Source organism: Podarcis pityusensis (assembly GCF_964106645.2).
Source record: "Podarcis pityusensis genome assembly, chromosome: 5".
NCBI classification, from domain to species: Eukaryota; Metazoa; Chordata; class Lepidosauria; order Squamata; family Lacertidae; genus Podarcis; species Podarcis pityusensis.
The window spans coordinates 65,780,785-65,796,699 of record NC_138032.1 but is presented as its reverse complement, the minus strand read 5'-3'; the positions used below and the strand labels follow the sequence as shown (position 1 = coordinate 65,796,699).

General features: G+C 41.6%; 1 protein-coding gene across 1 annotated transcript in view; it reads left to right on the top strand.

Annotated features, from left to right (window-relative positions):
- The first annotated feature begins 7,470 nt into the window (after positions 1 to 7,470).
- The window catches only part of LOC308476759 (lipase member M-like), a 14,839-nt gene continuing 6,394 nt past the window's right edge, over positions 7,471 to 15,915 (top strand). The window contains exons 1-9 of the mRNA XM_081004616.1: positions 7,471 to 7,655; positions 9,610 to 9,703; positions 10,515 to 10,713; positions 11,619 to 11,728; positions 12,321 to 12,457; positions 13,676 to 13,822; positions 14,539 to 14,610; positions 14,859 to 14,924; positions 15,562 to 15,591. Coding sequence (XP_080860742.1) covers positions 7,557 to 7,655; positions 9,610 to 9,703; positions 10,515 to 10,713; positions 11,619 to 11,728; positions 12,321 to 12,457; positions 13,676 to 13,822; positions 14,539 to 14,610; positions 14,859 to 14,924; positions 15,562 to 15,591 — 954 coding nt within the window. The 5' untranslated portion in view covers positions 7,471 to 7,556. The remainder of the gene's footprint in view (positions 7,656 to 9,609; positions 9,704 to 10,514; positions 10,714 to 11,618; positions 11,729 to 12,320; positions 12,458 to 13,675; positions 13,823 to 14,538; positions 14,611 to 14,858; positions 14,925 to 15,561; positions 15,592 to 15,915) is intronic.

The window sequence follows — 15,915 nt, the reverse complement described above, 5'->3', positions numbered from 1 at the left end:
TCCAGTCATGTGTTGTTGTACTCCTATTGATTTTTATACAACAAAGCACCTGGGTGGGAGAGTGTTCAAATCTTAATTGACTGCTGGTCCAATACACTTTATATTACAGGCACAATTTTCATTTTTAAGTTCAATCTGAACTGCAAAGTTCCCCAAAATGATGACATGTTGCACAACTTTTTTTTATTTTTACATTTCCCACAACATCTTAAAAAATTCTTCTGAACTCAATCTATAGTGGATATAGTCTGGGGGAAGGGGAAGGGAGGAAAGGATAGGCTTCTGAAAGGAAGCCTATATTCTCTCCAATTTGGGCGCCAAATTTCCTTCCCTTCCCCAAAGGATTCTTATGCCAAAGCTAGTTATAAACTATCTCTTTTGTTTCTGTTATTCCTTATAATTATAGAAGACTGAATACATTACTGATACCTTCATATTGGATTTTTTTATTTTTATTTTTTTAAATGCAGCTGTGCTGAACCAAAAGTGAGACTGTTCTGCAAGACTGGTAAATGCTATCTTGGTAGTTAAGATGACTCCGAGACTAATTGTTATTTGATACCAGAATGTTAATAGGCCTATCTGCTTTGAAGACTTAGTTTTGGTTCAGCTAGTTGGGAGAGTTCTCCTATTGGCTGCCTGTCTGTCAGTCATTCCCTTATCTGAGATAGATGAGAGTTGAAAGGGAGCCTCTAAGCCTTGGGTGAGTTAATTAGGCTATTGATTCCAGTTTATGTAGCTTGCCTTGTGTATAAATAATGCTTAACATAGCACTTCATGGACAAGTCGTGAGGGCCTCCTGCTGCTGCTGTTCGCCCTGTGTCTGTAAAGGTGGCGAGGCTCTGCAGGCTGTGTTACGAGTTTATGCTTCCATCTTACAATAAAGCATTAGAATTAATCGCTCTGGTGTTTTTGTCATCCTTCTTTGGTTATCCCTGCACCAAACCACTCTCAAGGGCCATGCTTGGGCCTTGCAGTTCAGAGCAGCAGGTAATGTTGAATTGGCTGTTAACTACCTATTAAATAATAATAATAATAATATTTTTTTTAATGTATTGTCAGGTATTGTTTTGTTTTGTTTAATTCTTTATTGTTCTTTTTCTTTTTCTGTAACTTGTAAACTCCTAATAAATGTCTTTAAAAAAATAATAATAATGATTGAAGTAAAATTATTTACAGAAATTTGACACGTTCAGACCCAATACAGGCCATGTTTAATACTTTGCCAGTATATAATTCAATCCCATCCACAAAATAGCAGCAGTCTAGAAGCCTCCTCATTGGAGCATGTGCTTCTTTTTGTTCCTTTATTCAGACATTATTTTGTTGGTAGGTAATAAGGAGAGCAGGCTTGCAGGAAAACTAAGCAGGAGGGACTGGTTTTGCTAGCAAGAATATGTGTTCTTCCTGCACCTGCCTGTGAATCTTGCATGGTTCATTCATGCCTTCAAGCCTGCCTGCCTGCCTGCCTGCTGGTTTAGAAGGTTTATTGGTAGTTCGTGTGTGTGGTATTCTTTGATTGCTGTCTGAGTGAATAAAGCTGGTTCCTGAGTCTAGGGCTGTGGTTCCCAATGTGGGACACATGCCCCACAGGGGAGCTATTTGATCTTAAGAGGGGCAATTTGAGAATGAGTTAAACCAAGTTAATGGCCTTTTACGCTTCCTCCACGTGAATAGGAGTTTACTTTTTGAAAAATAAGAATTATATGTTTGGGGGGGCAGGCATATGTTTAGAGAGGGTTAGGTGGGGCGTGGCCAAAAAAAGGTTGGGAAACACTGTTCTAGGGCCTGGCTTTGCTCTAAGAGAGGGGCCAACATCAAGAGGGATCTGCATTATGGGTTGGAACATCGGGGGGAGGGGCAAATGGAATTGTAGGCCAGGCACTGTAAGAGACAGGCCTGTGACCCTTAGCCAGGGTGAGACCTTGTGGGATGGGGAGATGGGTTTGGTGGGTTTCCCCCTCAATGGGGAATTGTGGGGAGGGTGTTGTTGCTGTGGAATTACTACCTTCTGCCCGACAGTGTGAGAAAATCATCATCATAAGATGTGCCTGCTACTAGGTCCTAGATTATTATCTGTGGCCCTCAACCCTCAACTGTACATTAGGACTTTGATGGCAAGATGTTATCAGTATACTGATGATGCTCAGCTCTGTTTCTCCACAAAATCTGGATCTGAAGATGCAAATCAGGTTCTGGACTAGTGCCTCGATGCAATGGTGGGATGGATGAGGGAAAGATAAGCTGAACTTCAATTATGAGAGGACATCTGGGGATCTGGGGAACATCAGGGTTATCCAGTGTGTGTGGGGGGGATGGGCTGGCTCTGGAGAACATGTGTTCAAGCAGAGAGATCTCGCCCCCGTTGCAGGGGAGAGCAATGACAACCTCTAGGCGTACGGCCAAAGCCTCCCCTCAAACAACCCCTTTAATGGGGAACCCTGGTATCGCCACCGCAAAGAGGAGGAGGGCGTGGGTCATGCAGGGGAATTCCTTTCCGGCCCTTCAACAGCGACCTTGATGTAGCAGCGCCCGCATACCTGTGGAGAAAAGATTAACCTGCAAAAGAAGTCTTAACTGAGGGTGGGTAGGGTGGGAGAAGCTCTGGAGACAACTGACGATTCCCAGGTAAGATCCTCCCTCTATTGTGTGGGCAGTAGTCCCTCCCTTACTTGGCCTGGTTACCTTGGCAACGCTTCTCCAGGTGGGATTGGGCAAGTAAAGTGACTGATGTAGGCGGAGACCTCCAGGTATCCCACCTGGAAGAAGGTGAAGTCAAGCCTGTGCTAATGGTGCCGCATAGGGCCCAGGGGCTGGGTGCGACCACACAAAGGGTGCCCCCCATTTAATGTGGGGAGCAGTCATTGCCTGCAGACAGTCTCTGCAGCAGAGTGTAAATCAGCAATCCTTGAAGCTATCTGAGACCCAGGAAGAGGATTTTATGATGCTCTTTCCTCACTGAAGGCGAGGTTGCCATGGTAACACAGGACAGCTGAAATAGCTATAATAAATGCTGGGTCCCTAAATTTGGATGCTGAACTTGAACATAGCTTCCTTGGTTCTGTGGTGTTGCAGAAGTTAATTCTTACCACATAGACAACTTTCTCTACTATAAGTTTTTAGCTTAGAGTAGAATGGTTTTTTTTAATTCTTTATTTCCAGTTTTTAACTCTGTCTTTTATTGCTCATTTTAATGTTAGTTTCGTGGGGTTTTTTTGTAAATTATTACTATTATTCATTAGATTTATATACCACCCCTTCATCACAAGATCTCAGGGCAGTTCACTCACACATTCTATATACAGTGGTACCTCGTGTTACACACACTTCAGGTTACAGACGCTTCAGGTTACAGACTCTGATAACCCGGAAGTAGTACCTCAGGTCAAGAACTTTGCTTCAGGATGAGAACAGAAATCGTGCAGCAGCGGTGCGGCGGCAGCGGGAGGCCCCATTAGCTAAAGTGGTGCTTCAGGTTAAGAACAGACCTCCAGAACGAATTAAGTTCTTAACCTGAGGTACCACTGTACAATAAAGCAATAGAAATTTTGTTTAAATAAATAAATACATAAAATGCAATGCACCCTGTCCACTGCATAGAAACAACACTTTTGAATGAAAGGAATTAGCCAACAAAGTTGTCCTGTTCACACAAAGACTTCTGCTTGTGCAATGGAGTTTCCTCTTCCTTTAGTTCCTCCCACCCACCATGCTCCCCCAAATCTGTACTTGATCCCACCCTACTTTCCAGAGCAAATTTCAGGGGGGCCCAGGGATGCAAGGGAAGGGGGAAAAGAAACGCCTCTTCAAAGGCAGAATTCCTTGCAAAGATGAGGTCGCTTGGTTGGATACGTTAGTGAAATGGAAGAATAATTTAGATATCCTATCATAGCAGGTTGTGAAAGCTATGGCACTGGAATGATGAAACAAGCATTATGTATTAAACTCGTTATACCGGACTTTTTTATGAGAATACGTCAAAATAATTAAAGCAAATTAACATCGTGGGAAACTATTTATATGAACTTTAGATGTGAGTATTTCTTTACATCTGTGCATGGAGAGTTGATTGGCCTTTTTCAGTCCTCATTTTGTCTTTTGGGATAATGAATTTTTTTTAAGGCATTGGAGATTTTTAGGTTTCTGCTTCTCTTGTAGCTCTCCAGAGCTCAAATATTATAGTCAGTATATACTTTTAATGATTTGTATTTGTATTTGTACTTGGATTTGGATTTGTTTTTGGCATCCGTCTGTCTTGGGAGACAATTTAAGAGTGCACTTTCAGGAGTGAAGTCAAACTGTTGGAGAGTTAAAGCAGCTGCTGTGGCTGTAGAGACAGATACAGAAGGTCGGCAGTTCGAATCCCCACCACAGGGTTAGCTCCCATTGTTCTGATCTAAATCTGATCTAATAAATAAGCGCTGCTTCCATTTCATCATTTTTAATCCCACCACACCTGTTGTATAATTAAATGCTGCACTGCTACAATGACTTGCTTCCTTGCAGTTTGTTACATTCTAGATCTTTTGCAACATTTATTCAAGGTCCCAGCTCCATCTGAGTACCAACGGCAGGTAAGCAAAGGGCTATTTTTTCAAAACAAAACAAAACACTGATCTTAATTTGAGTATGGTGATATATTCTTTATCTTGCCATTTTTCAGATTGTACTCTTAATGAAAATATAACTGATTATTAATTATCACAAGGCTCAATCCTGTAGATGTCAAATCTCAATGAACGAATAATGCTTAATATAATGTCATACATGTTTAAGCCCCAATGAAATTTGCAGGATTAAAGCACTTCACACTGTGAGATTTACAGTGGAATCCTATGCATGTCTCTACATAGAAGTAAGCTCCCTTGAGTTCAGTGGAGCTTGCTTCTAGGTAAGTGTATGTAGCATTGATCTTTTTGCTTGCTAACCTGTACTCACCTGTAAGTCCCATTGAACCCAGAAGGACTTACTTTTGAGTACAAAATTTGCATATACTTTTTTTAGACTGAGTAAGCAGCTGGAAATACATTGTTTGGGCTTCCAGAAAAGAATATGGGGAAATTCTCATGCAATTTTGTATTTTTATAAATAAAATTAAGTAATCTTTGAAAAGCATTTCTATACCAGCCTCTTACAAAATGTAAGGGCAATGTACAGCCACATAAAAACACTGAAAAGCAATACAATGCAATCATTAAAATAATTCCTTATGCCTGTGTTGTTGTATGTTACACTGCAAAATGATAGGATCCTCTAGAAATATGTATTGGGGGAATAGATGAAGTCCCACAATTGGAGGATCTGAATGAATGTCCAATTGTGAAGTGCAAATATGATCATTGGATTCAGTCCTGCAAGAATTTGTACAGTGAACTTTTGCTCAGGCCCATTATCTTATTTTATAAATTGTGGGGTACATATTTGTTTTCTGGATGAAATTCAATATCTATCATTCACCCCATATTTGCCTTTATTCTAATGTTTCTATTAGTTGCCAAGCAACATTTAGAGATTTCAGATTATGGTGTCTCCACCATTAGGCACAACAGTGGGCCTAGCTAGACATGGCATTAATTACATGAGGAACAATTGTAACATGGTTTTAAAAGTTTTGAAAGCAGGAAGTGGGTTGTCATTTGACACCACAACATCTTGGGAGGGGGTTTGAAGCCTTCTCAGTCAAAATCTTCCCTTTTGGCAATTGGCACCAACAAAGAAAATCCTATTGGACATGAGAAGTGGCAGGCGATTGGTTACTGGCCTGGGAAATTCTACTAAAAAAATAGAAATAAAATAAAGTGTTGGTTTTTTTTGGTGTCATGTACTAGGCAAGATTTTCCTCACATCCCATTGAAGAGATGCAGTTTGCATCATAATTTTGGGTACTATGTTTTCTCCTCACTGTTGTTCTCAGGAATGTGCAATTCTCTTATTAATTGGTGAAGTGATGGCAAATCAGTGGCACACAGAGCTGGAACTAACTTTTCCAAATTTCGGAATGTGAATTTTGTCTCACACCAAGTGTTGATACCAAAATTTGATTTTTGACAAGTTGAACAAAATAAGTATTCACTTTATTACATTGCGTGCCCAGGTGGAGACCCCCCGACCCAGGCGACACCCGGGGGAATAATGACACATGACATGTATTATGGGATTAAAATTGTCCACAACTTTATTAAACTTTTAGATGTGGGAAGACCTTGGCTTAGGCATTGGGCGTTTATCCCTCCCAGTCCCCGGGCGGGGATCTGGGGCACATCAGGGTTAACCAATCTATCTGGGGATTGGGCTGGCTCTGAATGACGTATGTTTAAGCAAAGAGCCCGCCCCCCATTTCACCACAACACAGGGGAGTGCACTGACAACCTTTCAGCGTATGGCCAGTGACTCCCCTCAACACAGCCCATTTAATGGGGACCATGAATTTATTTAAGGCATTGGAGATTTTTAGGTTTCTGCTCCTCTTGTAGCTCTCCAGAGCCCAAATATTATAGTCAGTATATACATTTAATAATTTGTATTTGTACTTGGATTTGGATTTGTTTTTGGCATCCGTCTGTTTTGGGAGACAATTTAAGAGCGCACTTTCAGGAGTGAAGTCAAACTGCTGGAGAGTTAAAGCACCTGCTGTGGCTGTAGAGACAGATACAGGAGAGAAATGTTTTATCACAGGTAAGGCAGATGAAGGCGTCCGATTCTGTTGCAGCAGATGCACTGTGTTTTTTCTTTTCTCTGTGCTTCTCTAATGGTCATTTTTTCATCTGGTCACTGCTGTGGATACGTGGCATGACTGTCTGTCTCCAGGATTTGTAGGGGGCAGTATTGCCTGGTTTAAAACACAAACCCTTTCTGTCATGTAAAACAGAAATAAAGATAATGGGGAAAAATAAATATGGCTTTGTAAATGAAGATTTGGGCAATAGTTGTGTTACATGTGATTATTACCAATGATGTGTTATATTTAATTAAGCCCTGAAGAAAATTCCCTCCTCTAACAAAGCAGAATGCACCTTAATATTCACTTCTCTGAAAAATGTGAGTTTAGGCAGTTCCCATTTCTCTGCTTTTCTGTAAAGTTTTCATTCTTCAGTTACTTGGAATAAAGGGCATTACTGTTATTTTGAATCCAGTGGAAATGTCAGTCACCTGCTGAACCTTAATTCTAACATGTGTAAGCATAAGCATTTGTGGACTGAAACCCTTTCTTTATAGATTGGTAATTTTATAAAGGGCTTGCCGATCAGAAGGTCGGCAGTTCGAATCCCCGTGATTGGGTGAGCTCCCATTGTTCAATCCCAGCTCCCGCCAACCTAGCTGTTTAATTGCCTTGGGGGCAATTAAAATGCAAAAAGAAATGCATGCTCTCTGAGCAGAAGAGAGTGGAGCCCTAGCTGCTTGTGATCTGAGCAAACTGCATCTGTGAATGAAGCCTAAGACTGCCATGTCACACGACTGGCTCGTGTTCAGCAGCTTTTCAACTAAAAAGTAGATCCATTTCATCACTAAAAGAAAAAAGGTTTCTCTAAAATATTCTGTTTTTTAGGTGTTCCAGGATGTGGCTGCTGGTTATCATGATGGTTGTACAAGGCACTGTGAATCCAGTAGAATCCAAGAGCAAAACAGAAGTGAATCCTGAAGTATATATGAATATTGTAAGTTAAGCTCTTGAGACAAAGCAGCATTATAGCAGTGTTAGTGATGGTTTGCCCTGGTTCACACGTTTGGTAGGGATTCAGTGGTGGAAAGTGGCAGCAAATCTTCCTACCTTGCAGGTGGCTGTCACAGTGAACTGGGCCATCTACATAAGTGCCTGACTATGTGAGCCCCCAATTAAACTGATTCTTTCTCTCTCTTTCATCGGGGAAAATTCACATATTTTGATTTAATAGGATCTGAAGGGCCCACTTCATGGTGAAGCTATTCTGGTGCCTTCCCTGACCAAACAGGAAACTTGGGCCATGTTATTTTTGTTCAAGAGTACTGAAGAACTGTCAGCAATGTCCAATATGCATAAAATATAAAGTTTATACACACTGAAGTCTGTAAATGAAAACTTTTACATAAGTTTTCTCTCTCTTCAAATTAGAGAGGCAAGAGAGGTTTGTCTCTAGGTAAATGCGACTAGGAGAGTGTTTAGGCTAACTGATGACTCATCCTGAAAACCAAGAGATCTTTCATAGGAGGAAGGTCAAACTTGAGAACTCAGTGTCCACGCTGATGAACATGCAAATTGCTTAGCATCTATATATGGGACCAGAGACAGGAAAGTTTATTGAACTGTATTAAAGACCCAAAAGAAGGCAGAACCACATTGATTGCTGGTTTAACAGCAATGTGCTGCTTTGCATTTTGTAATGTTTATTTGGAACTATTTCAAGATTGTTTCCAGTAAAGCTTTGGAACTCATTTTTTTGTGTTGGAAAGCAAATTCATTTATACTCTGCACAAGGTCCATATCAGGGATTCCACTTTCCGCAACTCTAACAAACAGTGCTTATGCAATCATTCTCATAGCTCTTTGTTTCTTAGAAATGACTGAGTCCTCCCAAAGACTTTCTACATCCAAATATTCAGAATATGCTATGACAGAAGGCCTCTTCAAGTGTTTAGCCTGAACATGCAAGTGCAAAATGTGTGCCTGAAGATGGTGCCACAGCTCTCCACTTCTGGCTTCTCTGTGTTGAGCAGGTCTGAGTGGAACTTACTTACAACTGGCTTACCACCTTCCTCGCTATTTGGCACTCTGTGTTATCAGGGGTCACTTTTGTGAAGAAGCTTCTAAACATGTTTATCCAAGTGCCCCTGCTAGCCTCTTCTGACATGACAGCCTCTCTGGAAGCACATGATTTGTTTCATTAGATATATATTGCTCTATACTTTAAAATGTTTCAGAGCAATTTCACTCTATAAGACGCACCAGACCACAAGACGCACCTAGTTTTTGGAGGAGGAAAACAAGAAAAAAAATATTCTGAATCTCAGAAGCCAGAACAGCAAGAGGGATCGCTGTGCAGTGAAAGCAGCAATCCCTCTTGCTGTTCTGGCTTCTGGGATAGCTGCGACACACATTTCCCCTTACTTTTTAGGAGGGAAAAAGTGAGACTTATAGAGCAAAAAAATACGGTACACTGTACCTCATATTAAAACAAGATCTTTATTTTTTGAGCTATGACTCTCTGTTTGCTGCTCCTCATTTGATGGTCTTCATTCACTTGGAAAATGCCTTCTCATGCCCCCCCCCCCATACGTGAATACAAAGAGTGGAAAAATACATACAGTGGAACCTTGGTTCTTGAACGGCTTAGTTGGTGAACAAATCAGCCCCCGAACACCAAAAACCCGGAAATAAGTGCTCTGGTTTTCGAACGTTTTTCAGAAGCCAAACGTTCGAGTGCAGGAAGCTCTTGCAGCCAATCGGAAGCTGCACCTTGTTTTTTGAACGGTTTTGGGAGTCGAATGAACTTCTGGAACAGTTTAAGTTCGAGAACCAAAGTTCTACTGTATTTGTTCCCATGAACAATTCAACAGACCAAACTCGACTCATAGTAAAGTCAGGACAAAATTCATTTCGTCACACCAATGTTAGGGTTTTTCTATTCCCTGCAGAGTGAAAAAATCCGGTACTGGGGATATCCTTCTGAAGAATACGAAGTTATTACAAAGGATGGCTACTTCCTGAGCCTGAACAGAATTCCAGGAGGTAAACTTGAGGATGAAAGTCGATTGTAATAGAGGAAATAAAGGCTGCCTCTTTGCACACTAGCCTTCTTCTTTTCTCCTAAAAGAGCACAGTTTGTGCCAATAAGGATAAAGCACCACCAATGTACAGTGCAACAACACTGTTACTGGCACAGACCTTCAGTCTCTACAACTGCCTCATCAGGGCAAGGCCTACCGAAAAGAGCTGCTGTGCTTATTAGACCTGGCACTCCTGAACTGATCTTGTTTCTTCTAATAAAGCGTTAACGTCACTCCTGGCGATTAATTGCTGGTTCCCTCTGGCTCCCTCCTGACAGTGAGCTTGGTACTGTCTTAAACAGGCAGCCCAGAGGACCAACAGTGTAGGACAGACTGACAGACAACCAGTTAGGATGCCCTCCTGTGAGCGATTGGCTAGAATGCTGATAAAGGTCATGAAACTATGAATTGTGTTTGATGCGCAATGCCAAATGAAACAACCATGTAATGCAGATGTGACTAAAACTATACCTGCTGTAATTTCCTCGTCTGTAAAGCTGCTAAAACTATTTATGAGATGGAGGAATGCTGCTGAGGGCACTCTGATTTGGATCCAATAATTTTAGGGTGGATAATGCACATATACCCTCCCCCCGCTGTCATACACAGTGCCAGTTGTCTTCCATTCCATGAAAAGAAAACCTAGCACTCTTTGAAACTAGCCTCCTCATTTCCATACAAAACATTTTAGCCACTGTATGCTGCACTCTTAGTATGAGCATTATGAGTGGCATTATAGAGGTTTAAACTTCTGAAGCTTTTTCATTTTCCAGGCTTAAAGGCCACTATATTGCTGATTCATGGTTTGGACTTGGAAGGCAGCGACTGGATAGCAAATCCGCCTCATCAGAGCCTGGGTTTCATACTAGCAGATGCCGGATATGATGTCTGGATTGGAAACAACAGAGGAAACTCTTGGTCGAGAAGACACCAAAACCTTACCATTGAAGAAGAAGCATTTTGGGATTTCAGGTAAGTTCAGAAAAGACTGGAATTCAGCACTCAGTGGACTGTTGTGTTTTCCTCCTTCCTTTGAAGATCTGCCCTGCGTGAAATAACTCAACAAGGTATACTTGATGGTTTGTAAGTGTAACCAATATGAGATAAAGTTTAATAATTTTATATATGTGCAAAATGTTTTTCAATAGTTCACAAGGACATACGTAAAATTCCAGCATTGAACACACTCTGGAAATGAAAGAAAACTCAGCTCAGGGCATCTACACTGACTGGAAATACATCTCCAGAATTTTAGAGAAAGTATCCCAGAAATAATTGAGGGTGGCAGGATTGATCCTGGGACATTGCAGGTGCTTGATTTCTTGGCCCTTCCCTGGAAAATTATGCGCACAGTTTTGGTCACAGTTTTGAGGGTGGGTTAATGAATATTGCGTCAAAGGTCAGAAGAACCCCAGCTCCATCATGGCACTGTCTCAATCCAAGTTGCATCTCCCACAGGTGAAACTGAAGAAAGACTCCTGGTCCTGAATAGTTTGATCCTAAGCATATTTACTCAGAAGTAGTGATGGGCGAACTACTCTTGACTTGATTCAGAATTCGGATGAGCAAAAGAGCTTGACATCTTTTGGAGGGAATGCCCCTCTGAAAACTCTCACACTAATTATGTCACTAGACATGTGATGTGGTCAGTGATGGTATAAATGGATACTTACCTTCTGGCAGACTTACTTCAGGATTGTAACCATAAACTGTTTTCATTCAGCCTGAAACCAAATATTCCTGGAAAATATTCTCTTTCTACATATTTATTGGAAGATCATTTAATCTTCTTACCTTCTCTTCGCTAAAGTAGCCAGTGCATGTGAGCAGAGCATAGCACACACATTTAATTATTATGGATGTCTCCTGATTTGCAGTTTTCATGAAATGGGCATCTATGACCTTCCTGCCATGACAGACTTTATTCTGCAGAAAACCGGACGGGATAAAATCTACTGTGGTGGCCATGCTCAGGGATCCACCATAGGTATGTGAAGCATAAAGGTTGGCATTTAGCTGTGAAAAAGACATGTGTAGTCTGTGACTGTATTCTTTGCTCCCCCCCCTCAGGGGCAGTAGAAATGCAGGGGAACACATGTCAGGAGTGTTTTATCCAAGAATCAGATTAGCTGAAAAGGCTGAGTGCTGAACTTCCTCCTGGCTGCTTGGAGAATGCAAATATTGGCCCTGTCATCACATTCACTGTTGCACAACACACACCTATTGCATTGTTTAACCTACTTGTACTCTGAGACTCAAAATGACTTGCTGTGAAGATAAAGGTGGTTTGTACAGCCATAAAGGTGGTTTGTACAGGCTGTAGGAGCTTAGCAATATTTCCAGTTTTGCCATTTACCTTCTTTCCTTTCATCTGCATAACAGGTAGGTACACTCCAATCAACAGTACTAGGCATCTAGATTCTAGAAAACTGCCCAATCTAATTCTATATACACACAGGTTGACAATTTAAATTACTGATTTGATTACAAGTTGTTGACTGTAAATACCGATTTGCTTTGTACACCCTCCCCCTCCATTAAAAGAATGCTAAATGGAATTCCTCATCTTTTCCTCCCAGCTTTTGTTGCATTTTCTGTAATCCCTCAAATGTCTGAAAAAATAAAGATGTTTTTTGCCATGGGGCCTGCATACACACTCCACTTCAGTATAAGTCCCATTATACGAGTGCTGCGTATGCCCAACACATTGTTCAAGGTATGTGTAAAAGGGTCATTTTCTTATTATCATGTAGGGTTTACAAGATCAGTAATGTCAAGTGTTACATTCTTATCCAAGTTTTATAGGAAAATAAAAATAAACAAGCAAGGCTAGCTTTTGTGAGGGGAAATAAAACTAAATTCATTTACTTTTTGTCAAAGATGCCATCTCTGGAGCATCGGGTGCCAAGGGTGCACCCACAAAATGTTCTCTGTGGGTGCCCTGCCAGGCAACCCAATGTGTTGCATGCTGCGGTGGGTCGCTCTGTCATGCCCTCCCACGGTGGGGGCGATATGTGACATCATGTGCATGGGCTGGGCACTATCAGTGTTGGGTGGAACCTGGTATTCCTGTTTGTTGTTTTCAATGTGAGTAGTTTTGTGACTAAAAGAGCTAAGAGGACACATCTCCCACTGTCTAGCTTACATAGCAACATACAATCATAGAGTTGGAAGGGACTTTCAGTGGTCATCTAGTCCAACCCACTGCAATGCAGGAGAGTCCACAACCTCCTGAGGGAGACTGTTCCAATGCTGAACATGGGCAACTGCCTTCCATCCTGACTCCAAGGACCTTATCAGTCAATTGGCTGATATCTCGTTCTTACCTGCTTATCTTAAAGTATGCCAATGACATATCTGACTGCCTCATCACATCCTAGCTTAGATGTAATGTTGCCAGCAGGGCCCAATAGTAGTTCCCCTCCCACATTCCTTTGAGCCAACTGGCTGTGAGAGGGTGATTGGCTAAATAACTCTTCAGCATTAAGATGCCTCGGGCCGTGTAGCCTAGCTCTAAACCCTTCATTGTCCACACTGAACCTGCCAGAAGAGGGAGCTAGCTCAGATTTCACTTTCTTACCCATCCACATGCAGGAGAATACATAGAATGAGTTGAGTCATCATCAAAGCATCGGTTATTTGTTGTGAGTTGCTTTGGAAGCCTTCACAACTGAAAGCTGGCCTATAAATATAGCAGAATCATAGTTAAGAAGGGACCCTGAGTGTCACCAACCCAACCCCTGCAATGCAGGAATTAAGTAAATAAAATTAGTAATTATGTAAATAATGCATTTGATCAAGTCAGGAAAGCAAAATCTGTAATCCTGGTTAAAATTATAATATGAACAATATTCTTGTACGGATCAGAACACATCTGTTGCTGTATTAGGAAATATACTGGTTTACCATGTAAAGAATCTCTGGATTTTTACAGATTATATTTGGCACGAAAGAATTCTGCCTGCTGAATCTCAAACTCAAAGAACTTTTGGCTCAAAAGTGCAGCTGCCGACCGGTTGATGTAATCTGCAAACAAGCTCTTTTACTTATCGGTGGATTCAACGAGAAAAATTTAAATGTGGTATTTATGTGTGCTTGATAAATATCCCTCCTACTATACACTTTTCTATTCACACTGCTCAAATAGGCTTAATTCAAGCAATAAAAATACTTAATAGGAAAAGCATCAGGAAAACTCTCCAGCACAAATAATAAAATTGATTATTTTGGGTGCTTGATTTCAACGTAAAGAAGTTACAAAGTCGAGCTTGAGGTGTACGGATTTTAACCTGCTGGAAAATAAGACCACTTTCAAGAGTTTGTCTGACGTGGCTCCTGCAAAGTCAAAGGTTGGATGTGTCACTAGCCTCTGAATCACTGTGAACTCCAAGTTAAGAAGGACTGACTTATGACTTCTTAAAGGGGTGCCAGTTACCTATCTATACTTGCTTTCCTTGAGCCATCAGCAATACACTTGAGCAACTAATACAATAGCACGTGGCTGCTTTTGATCAGCACAGCACTTATCCTTCCTTAGCTTATCCCAGGAAGCCATGCTACACATGCACACAAGACTATGTCTCCATACACACCAAAACTTTAAAGCTCATTCAAAGCAAGCACCAAAGAACCTGGGAGCTGTAGTTTAAGGGTGCTGGAAATTGCAGTTCTAGGGGGATGGTCTTTGTATGGTCTTTCAAAGCCTGGTATGCACACAGCTGCAGACACTGTTTCTTGCAGCTTGTGGTGCAAAAACCTCTGAAGTGGAAGGAGATTTAAATGCACCTTTTCTTTCAGAGCCGAACTGATGTGTACACATCAATATTCCCGGATTATACTTCTGTGAAAAATTTAATCCACTGGAACCAGGTACAGTTACGAAAATGAAATACATCTGTTGTGTGTTCTCTACCTACAATATTGCAACATAATGATTTTTGTTTAAATACAAGGAAGCTGCATTTGAGTCCTGAGCCTGAGGTTCTGTACCTCTGATATAGAGCAATAATTGTGAAATACTCTTCTTAAATTGTTTCCTCTCCTGATAATCTCTGCTTTGATGTCTTGGCAGAAGCACACAGGCTCACACAGCTTTGGTGTTATGTTTCATTTTCTAGTCTGGTAGAACTGGGGAATTCAAATACTTCGATTATGGCCCAAAAAACATAGATAAATACAACCAGGTATGTATATTTTTGCTTGGATTGGATAAGGATGACTAGGAAAGGTCTGGTTCCAGCAGTGGCAGAGCAAGCCGATCAGGTGCCTGGGGTGGCATGCGTGCCCTGCGCCCAGTAGCAGGGCGATCCAGGGTAGGACGCTCCACGGGGCCTCCGAGGAGTCTGCCTGCCTCCTCCCACTCAGCTGCCCTACAGCTGAGAGGGAGGCAGCAGGTGGACCGTTTGGGGCAGTGCGGAGCCTGTGGGCGCCCAAGCCACCACATCACTCCCAGGAGAGATGCTTGGCTTGGGTGCACTGCAGGCCCTGTGGTGAGTGCCGCCTGGCATTTTGTCACCCCCTTCAGTGGTGACACCCGGGTCAGACCTCCCCCACCATACCCCCCCACCCTCCGCCCCAGGTTCCAGTGTCCTACATTACACACTTGTTCTAATTATCTCCATTCGCAACTTCAACCTCTGAAATTTTTCGACCAAAAATAGTAGTTGACTGGTATAGTAATACTTCCAACAAGGCTCTTGAGCTTTGCTGGGAGGGCACGGCTGGGAATCCCTTGAATTAGAATTTAGAAATTCTAAAATTGCTTTAGATTACATTTCAGTGGCATCTGTAGTTTATTCTCATTTTTTCTTCTTTTCACAGATGACTCCACCCTTCTACAAGATAGAAGAGGTTCCAGGGAGGCCTTTTAGAAAAAAAGATGGCGCCGGCAGTAAGTCTTCTGTGAGCCTCAACAGAGTGAGTAGGAGCTTTTTACAGAATAATTACAATAATACAGAAAGACATTCAGAAAAATTCAAAGTTTTAGCCTGATAAAGAATCCGGGAGTTACCAGGAGGTATTTTTTAAACCTCCCCTTTCTCCTCTCCTCTCCTGAGCTTTTTTTTTTTTTTTTTTTTTATCTGCCCTCTGTAATCCTATGGAAGCCATTTAAATTTTCCAAGGCCATTCAGTGCTATTTTGAGGCTATCCGAGGCTAATTACAACCTTTGAGCT